The sequence below is a fragment of the Lathyrus oleraceus genome, chromosome 4 (assembly GCF_024323335.1).
Source record: "Lathyrus oleraceus cultivar Zhongwan6 chromosome 4, CAAS_Psat_ZW6_1.0, whole genome shotgun sequence".
Lineage (NCBI taxonomy): Eukaryota > Viridiplantae > Streptophyta > Magnoliopsida > Fabales > Fabaceae > Lathyrus > Lathyrus oleraceus.
Window position 1 is genome coordinate 124,971,493 of NC_066582.1, and position 10,709 is coordinate 124,982,201.

The 10,709-nt window shown below is 33.6% G+C and overlaps 1 protein-coding gene across 1 annotated transcript; it reads left to right on the forward strand.

Annotated features, from left to right (window-relative positions):
- Positions 1 to 6,932: 6,932 nt before the first annotated feature.
- LOC127073971 (uncharacterized) lies at positions 6,933 to 8,064 on the forward strand. The gene is made up of 2 exons (XM_051015220.1): positions 6,933 to 7,278; positions 7,377 to 8,064. The coding sequence occupies exons 1-2, from the start codon at positions 7,137 to 7,139 to the stop codon at positions 7,796 to 7,798; spliced, it is 564 nt and encodes a 187-aa protein (XP_050871177.1). The 5' UTR covers positions 6,933 to 7,136; the 3' UTR covers positions 7,799 to 8,064.
- The last annotated feature ends 2,645 nt before the right edge of the window (positions 8,065 to 10,709 follow it).

Genomic DNA, 10,709 nt, shown 5'->3' on the forward strand with positions numbered 1-10,709 from the left:
AGGAGGTTCCTCTTCAGGAACAGGTTTCTCCAAGACATACAGCTTTTTATCATGTTTGAGGACAATCCTCAGGTTTCGGTGCCAATCCAAGAAGTTTATCCCAGACAATTTTTCCTTGTCAAGGATTGATCGCAAGATGTTGTTAGACGTGTTTGTTGTCATGGTAATCTACATAAGAATTAATGAAAATATAAGTATCAACATATTTAATTAGGCCTTTAATTAAATATGCTCCCACTATTTTACTCAAAACAAATGACCCTCATCATTTGATTCGGAAAATCCCGTTGGAAGATTTTCTAGTCGGTCGAGATCCATATTTCACTTTGTTCTAAGTCCGCGTAGGCGGATTACATAAAACTAGGTTATTTAGGTAGGAACTCCCTCCAATTGTATCTCATACAACTCTCGAAAATTTCAGTTGGGTGAATAACTCCTTATTCCAATCCATCATATGGATCATTCCCAACTCTTGCTTCTAAACATATATAATCTTATTATAATTTATTTAGTTAAGTTTGACCCATTGTTTTAGCAATTGGATATTACAATTATCCCATCGCACCTTACTAACATAGAACATGCACCTCGCGTAGGCGAAACCTACATTATCCGATACTAGTCTTGATGAGTGCTAAAACTTGGAAAGCATAAACTTAATATTTAATTTGAGGGAATTATAATTGTTATGACCTCACCGGCTTATTTATCATATAAATCGTCCCTCACATGCATCAACATATATTCACATGCATCAACATACATACACAATGAAACAGTTATGGCCCCTAGCGCAATTGTTCTCCCAAGCCAATGAGAGAACCTAAGTTAACCTAATAACGATCTAAGCTTCTCCAAGCAAGATCTTCAACGTTGTCCTCCTTTGATATTGAATTCTTCTCTAAGCTTCTCCAAGCAAGATCTTCAAGGTTGTCCTCCTTTGATATTGAATTCTTCTCTTTCTTCATAACATTGTCTTCTTTTCTTTCTTCATAACATTACATTATAGAAGAAACTCGTTTTACATACGAGGGATTGAGATGAGAAAAGAAGTTACATTAAGAGATTAAAAGGAGAGGCACGACACGCAGGTCGTATTTTAAAACCCAAAACAAGATAAAGGATAACTAAGGTCATAACTGATCACCACAAGGCAATAATAATAAACACATTATTATTATTAATTTTAATTCCTTTAATTACTTAAAACCAAATTAAATTTCGGCGACCGATCACACTACGCAGAGTTAGCCGGGGGTTCCGCTGCCCGGTCAGCGGACGGTGCGCAGTCACAAAACAGAAACCCCGAGAATTCTGATTCTGTGAGTGTGACGACCGTCACAAGCATGTTACGACCGTCACAAGCTTGTTACGACCGTCACAGGCCCATGACGAGCGTCACGCGGCCAAAAACAGAAACGCCTAGAATTCTGGATTTGTGAGTGTGACGACCGTCACAAAGCACGTGACGACCGTCACGTCCAGCTTGTTACGATCGTCACAAGCTCGTGACGAACGTCACGCGCCCAAAATAACAGAACTTTGAAACAGTCAACAGACGTGTTCCACAAAGCCCTAAATTCACAACTCCTTGACGGCACAACCCTTGCGCCGTCACTAACCCTAATGCACCAATTTCAGACCGTCAAACACACCTCGATTGTTGATTCAGTATGATTGATCAACAGGTCATTGCTTCACCATACTAATGTCGGATTCCGAAGCAAATGACCATTGATCGCTCAAAGGAAAACAACCACTTAGTGTTTGAATGAACGAAACAGAAACAGTATATCATATATATCGTACTTTGCATTAGGATTACTTATATCATATATAAGTTGATCGGTCTCAATTGCGTAACATATGGACGATCGATGTATCGCTGCTTCACCATACTAATCTCGGTTCCGAAGCATAGTCAACATCAATCATCCAACTCGTACACTCATGATGCCAAATTTAATTACCCGTTTAATTAATTGATTCATTCTGTCTTTTAATCATATTAATACAGAAATTAAACAGCTATCCGATTCATGGTTTCGTAAGTGGCTCTGATACCACTGAAGGAGAATTACGGTCCAAAACGCAGCGGAAATTAAAATTTTCTCCTTTAGAGATCCTTACGAATGGTCATGATCAGTGATAGAATATTTACCTCTTGTGACGATTGAAACCTTTGGTGCAGATCTCTTGTGACAATCAAAACCTTTGATGCAGATCCACGGAGCGATCACGAACGTTGAACGATGACAACGTCTCTACTCAGTCCACACGAACGGATTCCTTCAATCTCAGTGCTAGATGGTACGAATGAAGGCTTTGAGTGAGAGAGAGAGAGAGAGAGAGAGAGAGAAAACGAAAATAATGCAACCGCAATGAATGCTTCTGCACAAGGGTTCTATTTATAGAACCACTTGTGTGGGCTTCAAGCTAAAAGGCCCACTTAAGTGTATTTTGGCCCATATCTTATAATATGCCCAAAATCACTTAAGCCCATGGTACCTTACCATATTTCGTATTCTACTCAAGTACGTCGTACCTTACGATGTTCTATAATTCACTTAAGGGCACCGTACCTTACGGTATTCCTTAGTTACTCTATCTCTCATCAATCCGTCCTTTGTGTGTGACCCTGTAGGTTTTCGCGGCATTGGCAATTATATTAAATCATGTATTTAACATAATAAACAGTGAGCGGTATCTAGCAACACATCACTGCTACCCAAGACACGAAAATGTCAAGTGATCTGACAATTCCTTCTGTGATAATACTTATGTGTATAATTACCCTTTTGCCCTTATGTCTATATTGAACACAAGGCATAGACCGTGTCATCCTTGTCTAGTTCAATATTGGGCCCATAGACATTTATCCTGTTATACAGGATGGGCAAATTCCATCTAGGTCACTCATGTCCCTCAGCATGCTTCGTGGAGTACCCATCAACTGTCTTTATGGTTATCCAGTTACGGACAACGTTTGATCAGCAATAAAGCACTCGACTCTACATCTAGGGTCCATAGTGGTTTCAGGTCGAAGAGTGGTATACACCATTATCACCATAAGAATAACTTATGACACTTTGCATAACTTTCTATATAGTATTCTCATAGCGGGTCAATCCGGTATAAATATTACTCCTAATATTCATACCTATGTTTAAGACTTGATAACTCTTTATCCATTATCCATGAGATGTGATCATCAGTCTACAAACATAATAGTCTTAATGCTTTAATGGTATCCCACTTCACAATAAAGCTCGACTACGGATACTTTAAGAATAGTGTCCTTATGTTTAATGTGATCTCATGATTAAGTCATACTTGATACATTAAACAGACTAGCTATTTTAGGGACTTTATTAAACAAACGTAATAAAGAAAAAGCCTTTTATTATTAATAAATAATTCGATACAAGTACCAAAAGTATTGGCCTCTAGGGCTTACACCAACAGTATGTACACCTTATTTTTCTAACATTGGATGGAGGGATTGTTTGGCATGAACATTGATAGAACTAGTTACAAAAGCATATTCAGACTAGTTGATAAAAGTTTGAGCTCTCAAATTCACAATCTAATAATGACTTTCATCATAATAATTCTTTGAAAAACTTGGTACACGAGAAATGTTATCATCTTTTAAAATGGTAAAACTCACTTTGATAAAGACATTCTTCATGTTAAATAATTGGTTCATATGACACATACTTCTTCACGGTTTACAATTATTAAATGTTTTAACATCAAATATTAACCTCTTTCCACACCTATTATCATACAACTTAATTGGTGCTTTACTAGTCATAATTGGATTAAGTGTAACGTGAATGGAGATTCAAGAGGAAATCATGAAATATCAACTTTTGGTGGCATATTTAGGGATAATTTAGGAATATTCTTGGGAGTTTTCTCATCTAAGATTGGACTTTGCACCTCCTTTAAAGATGAATTACATGTAATCGTGTTTGCTATCGAATATCATAACATAAGGAATTGAAGAAATCTTTGGCTTGAAACTTATCAAATGTTGGTCATTCATGCATTTTCTAATGTGAATTTTGTCCCTTGACATCTTTTAATTAAATGTAAGTATACTTTACACATTATATATTCTTTTAAATTTGAGATATCTCACATTTTTAGAGAGAGAAATACATGTGTAGATAGATTAGTCAATGCAGATATTTCTGTTGATTATGATACCGGGTGGAATTCACATCCTATTTGTGTTTTTAAAAATATTTTTAAGGATAGGTTGGACATGTCCAACTATCAATTTTGCTAGCTATTTTATGTTAGATTTTATGTCCCCATCCTTTTTGTTTTTCCTTTTTTATTCAATAATTTGTCTTTATTAAAAAATTATTAAGTCAATATATAATTATATTTCTTTTGTAATTATATTTATAACATTTAAATATTATTCCATAAAAATAAATTCAAATTTAATATTTAGATACTAAATTTTTTATATTTTTAATTTCTGATGTTTAAGATTTGTATATTTTAATGGTATTCATCCAACATTTTTAAAAAAAGCTAAATATTGTTTTTATTTTCTTGACAAAATAATATTCCTAAGTTCAACTCAAAAATTTCCTTTTTAATATTTTCTTGACAAAATAATATTCCTAAGTTCAACTCAAAAATTACCTTTTTAATATTTTCTTGACAAAATAATATTCCTAAGTTTGACTTAAAAAATGCCTTTTCAATATTTTTTTGACAAAAAATTAAGGCATAATTAGTCCCTTAAGTTAATTTTAAGTTCGCTTTCGTCCCTTAACCAAAAAAACGTTACACTTTAATCCCTTAATATTAATTTCGTTAACACTATTGGTCTATTCCATTAGTTTAACTGAAAAAATATTAATATTTACCACCGTGGCATGCCAACTAAGTAATAACTAAGAAAAAGGATAAAAAAGGCATAATTGGTCAAAATATGAGTCATCATATATATTAAATAATTCTACTAAACCATTTTTTAAAAAGAACAAATAGGATTACCTTTCAATTCAAATACATTAACGTACATGTAAGTTCAAAATCAATAATAGGGAAAACAAATCAATCCAACACAAAACTGAAACAAAAAATACACTAATTCTACAACGAGGAAGTTTGTATCAGTGCTATAATTTATATTACAAAATTACTATATTATAGTAACTATGGTGATTGAGATAGACAACACTTGTTAACTAATCAAATATTAAATTGAGTTTATTTGTTGAATTGACTGCTTCTCCTGCCGATTTGGAATATTGCAGTTGAAGCGCGAACAAGACCACACTTTATTTTATGATATAGGCACAATAGGAATATTATCACAATTACAGATTTCAATTATGGAGTCATCTGGATCATGAAAGAATAACTTATCAACGTATATTCCATTTTCATCTACTCTGTATAACTCCACATCTTAAGAACATACATCAAATCCAACCATTAGAAAGAGTTTAAAACAACTCAAATCCATAAAATCTGAAACTTAAAAAAAAGAATAAGCACAAAACCCATTTTTTAGATATGAAAAAATCCCATAAAAAACTGAAAAGTAGTAACTATATGATTTACCCAAACAAAATGAAGAACATAAATAACTATTATAACAAAAGACACGTTACATAATGATGTTTTTATATGCTTACATACCAAATGTCAACATTAACATGAAAATAGTAATGATAATAACATTTGGTGTTATGTAGAAAACCTGCAACAATACTAACCAATACGTGTTGATTATTTCCCGCACACTTCAAACTCCAAATTGTTTGATCCAAGACATGTACTCTGTTGTTGTCAACGCAACCCGATCCATTCCGGAGGTGGCCAGAAAAACATAGAATATCAAAGAAAACAAGAAAATAAGACAACAGTGCAATCTAAAAGTGACTCAAGTGAAAAAGGTGTAGATTTGTTTGGAGGAACGAATTATGTTCCGGCAGGAATGAAAAGAATGGACAATATTATGGTGAAAGCTGAAAGAATCCAATGAAATGAAATTAGGGTTACAGTGTTTCGCATGTTTGATAACAAATAGTAATAAATTGAAAATAAATAAAACAAAAAATCAGGTAAGATAACATACTGCCAAATAGACGGCCACATATGCATATTTTAACGTTTTTTCTCAAAATTTAACGGAATAGATTAATTTGACTAAAGAACCGTTTTAAGGGATTATAATGAAACGTTTTTTTTTACTAAGGGACTAAAGTGAAACAATAAAGTAAGTTAATGGATCAAAAGATGAATTAAGCAAAAAAATTAAACACATCACATATTTTTCTATAAATAAAAGAGAAAAAGGAATACGCACTGACAGTGTAAAATATTTTTACACTGTCAACCAATAAGACTCGTGTATTTCGCCACATCACACTTTTATTTTTAAAATACTGTTATGATTTGGGAATATAAAGTATTTTGATTGGATGTCGGTACAATACTTTTTTACACTGACAGTGCACTACCTTTAATCTCTAAATAAAATGATAATACCTCTATTTTTATTATAATTTTTTTAAAAAAAATAAAAAAAATTGAAAATATATATAATAATAAATATTTAAAAATATATTTAAAAAATTAATAATTTATTAATATTAAAAAACTATTTATAATTTAATACAATTTTTTTTCTAAAATGGTGTATAATAAAAAAAAAGAAATAATAATTACTTAAATCACATATACAATCGTAAAGATTTTAAAATTCAAATAGAAATGAAAATATTCAACTTAATTATATAACCGTTGAACAAAACTTTACTAAAAAAACATCACTTCTTTTACAGCAAGAAAAATAAAACATCACTTTTTATAATATGATAATATGACTTCATAATTAAATTTTATCCTGGATTTTATTCTTGTTCTTTGAATGATACCTCCGTGCTGTCGTGTTGTCGCGCTGTGTGATTTACTATATTATCCATATGAGCTTTATCCTAGCATGACGCAGCCTTTTTCCTATATATAACCTCCAAACGCTCTGTCGTTTATTCCAAATTAAAGCTCTTACGGATGATATAGTAAATCACAATATAGGGTTTCAAACCATAACAACAAACTAATTCCCAAATAACTCTTCACTCCAAATAAAGCTAGTCATGGAATCAAATCCCAAAAATACAACCAAAATCCTCTTTAGCTACGGCGGTAAAATCCTCCCCCGCCATACCGACGGCAAGCTCCGCTACTCCGGCGGCCACACCAGAGTCCTCGCGCTTTCTCTCCCTATTTCTTTCTCAGGTTCATTTCTCATTCAATTAATCTTTGATTTTATGGCTTTTATTATTTCATCCTTCAAGGGTATTTATTTATTTGTTTGATTCCTTTATCTTTTGCAGAGTTGATGGTGAAGTTTGTGGAATTATGCGGTTCATCGGTTACACTGAAGTGTTCTTTACCGAACGGGGATTTAGAGACGTTGATTTCAATCACCGGCGACGAAGATCTGGAAAATATAATCGAAGAATATGATCGAGCTTCTTCGTCGTTACCTCATCCATTGAAGATCAGAGCTATTCTTTCACCTCCTAAATCTCTCAAGAAAGTAACTCCTCCACAATCCTCTTCATCCAGCACAACATACTCTCCGTCTGGTTCGCTTTATGCGTCCATGGAATCACCTCCGTATGCGGTCGTGAACCGGCTGAGTTGCTCGCCAGTTTCTCTAGGGTTTCCGATTGGTATTCGTAATGAGGCTGTGAAAGGTGGCTGTTACACGGGGCAATTCCATTATCGCTTCGGTTATAATTATTGTCAATGAGGCAGAGTTATGTTGGAGAATAGAATACAAGGATATATACCAAATACTGTATATTAGTTGATGATGAAAAATATGAAAGATCGGTTTCGATCTATTGTAGGGTAGGGTGGAAATAGAGAAAAGTGATTTGTAATTGAGCTTCGGCTTCTATTTTTCATTTGGTTGAGCTTTTTAGAAATCAAACCAGAGTCTTGCTCTGTTTTCTCTAGACAACAAGGACCAATAATAAGTCTTATCCCATTAAATATATCGATTACATTGATCAACTTTTATCTTGACCAACTTTTATCTTAAATGTTATTATTATGAAGTATGTTGTTTTCTCTATATTTTAGTAAAAATATAAAGCTTGAAATGTTTGTTAATGGAGATTATGATTTTCTAGCATAAATAATTTTATTATTAATACAAGCTGAATGAAAGTGACTTGGAATTCGTGAGTCATGATGACCACTTTCATAATTATTTATTAATTAAATTTTTTATTATAATAAAGTTTATATTAAAAATAACATTCATAGACCTGTGTACATCTAAGATATACAACATTCATATTTATAATAAGTCTTTAGATTTTTTCTAAAAAATTTATTGTTTTTGGTGTTAAAGAAATTAATACTGTCAAGGTGTGAAAATCTGTTGATTGTCGAAATACGTTTTTATATGTTTGACCACTTTATTTGAAACAGTTTTAAGAGATGCATGTCTCACAATAAAATCACTTGTCCTCGGTCCCACAAGTGGAGAAACTTCACACAAGTCCATACAAGCGTGTTTCCCTTCTACCCACTCGTACACCAGAACATCTGTTGATCTCCCCTCATGTGAGTCAGTTAAGAAATTCACACATGACTCTTTTTTCACAGATACTCCGGCCCGTCGAAATATATCAAACAAAACATCGCTAACAAGGTCATGTCAATATTTGAAGTTTGGAAAGTCCCTACAATGAATCGTGTGTTCTTCAAATGTATCCAAACATGCCTTATGACAAGCAAGGCAAACCTCATCAATATGGAATAAAGAAATCATAAGATGGTGTCTTAGGATAATATGATACTCCACCGGTGACATATATTGGCCTAACCCATATAGGAATAGTAAGGAGAAAGTCTTGAGCATGTCCTGCTTGCAAACAAGAAAAAAATGTTTTATGTCTTGTGATCATGTCAAACTCTACATCCTTGTCCTTAACAGTTTTACTAAAAACGGAACTCACGAAAACATGGTGTGCTTTAGGAGAGACGGTGTTCTTGCTAGGAAAATTGTAAGGTAAAAATCTTAAATCACAACAGTAAGACCATCCAAAGCTCTGTTGAAATCTGAGTCCATACCATATACCTTAGTGTATCTCAATATATGATCATGTAACACCCAATATCGAGCATTTGAAGCCATAAAAGTGTATCAGGCAACCTTTACTGCTGAGTACAAATCCAAACCCCCAACTCTAATGGGAAAAGAAGTCACCTTTCATTGAAGGTCTCCGAAGAAATTACCTCCACCAACCACGGTATCTTCAACTGCCATTCATAACTCTTTATCAAACCAAATAGTTGTTTCCTCATTTGATTAGATTGACCCGTTCTTAGGCCAAAACATAATTTGACAATACTTGTAACACCCAAGGGCGACAAGGACGGGGAGTGGTCGCCAATGCATAAGGCATGACAATGATCGACTCTTGATAGCTTATATAGGCCAAAATTGAATTCACATTAGAATGAGAGGAATCTTGAGTTTGTGTAGGTGTGTGACTACATGGTTAAAGGAAGACTTATAAGGATTGATTGGTACTACCTATACCAACAAGATGCATCTTCTTTTCGGTAGTCTAACAAATAAGAATTCCATAGTTATGTGTGCTTGACTTGGAGTAGTATTTGGATGGGTGACCTTCTGAGAAGTTTCCCGAAAAGCGTGTGAGTGGGGACAAAGGATACTGAAAAGACTCGTGTTGATTTGTGGGGTCAATCAGAAATCCTAAAAGTAGTTTGAGGTGTTACAAATGGTATCAAAGCAGACATGTCCCGGTACGATATGGTTTAGGGACGAACCAAGCAAAAACTAGTAGGCATGTAACACCTAAGACCGACGAGGACGGGGAGTAGTCGCTGGTGCATAAGGCATGACAATAAACGGTTCTTGGAAGCTTATAGAAAAATCTGAATTCACATCAGAATGAGAGGGATCCTGATCCTGTGCAGTTATGGGATTGCATGATTAAAGAAAGGCTTATAAAGATTGATTGGTACTGCCTATACTAATAAGGTGCGTCTTCTTTTCGGTAGCCTAACAAATAAGAGCTTCATAGTTAAGTGTGCTTGACTTGGAGTAGTATTTGGATTGATGACCTTCTGGAAAGTTTCCAGGAAAGCATGTGAGTGAGGACAAAATATACTGAAAAGACCCGTGTTGATTTGTGGGGTCAATCGGGAATCCTGAAATCAGTTTGGGGCGTTATAATACCCATGCATGATCGAACTAGAAGAACTTCACTCATAAGATTCCTTAGTTTTGGTAGCAGGTCAATAGTCCTGGAAACTCTCTTCATGGACAACCCCTTGATAAATATGTCATCTCGACTAACAGCCCTTCCAAATATCTTCATCCCCAACATTGGCCTCCAATGTCCGACACGAACAACTCCCCAACCTTGATTAGTTATTTATTATAATGAGAATAAATTGTCAAAAAATATTTAAAGTATTATAAAAAATAAGAAAAATATTATTTATTAAAACTCACAAATATAAATAGAATATAACCTTTATAGAATAAATCACTTTTGAAATAGTAGTCAAGAGTAAAATAAAAATGATTTCCTTATTAATATATAAAAAAAATTGAAAAAGTAATTTAACTAAATAATTAACAATATATATAATATATATATATATATAATATTATA

Coding starts and splice junctions, on each gene's coding strand:
- LOC127073971 (XM_051015220.1), top strand. CDS start 7,137: ATGGAATCAAATCCCAAAAATACAACCAAAATCCTCTTTAGCTACGGC. Junction 7,279..7,376: donor TCTCCCTATTTCTTTCTCAG/GTTCATTTCTCA, acceptor TATCTTTTGCAG/AGTTGATGGTGAAGTTTGTG.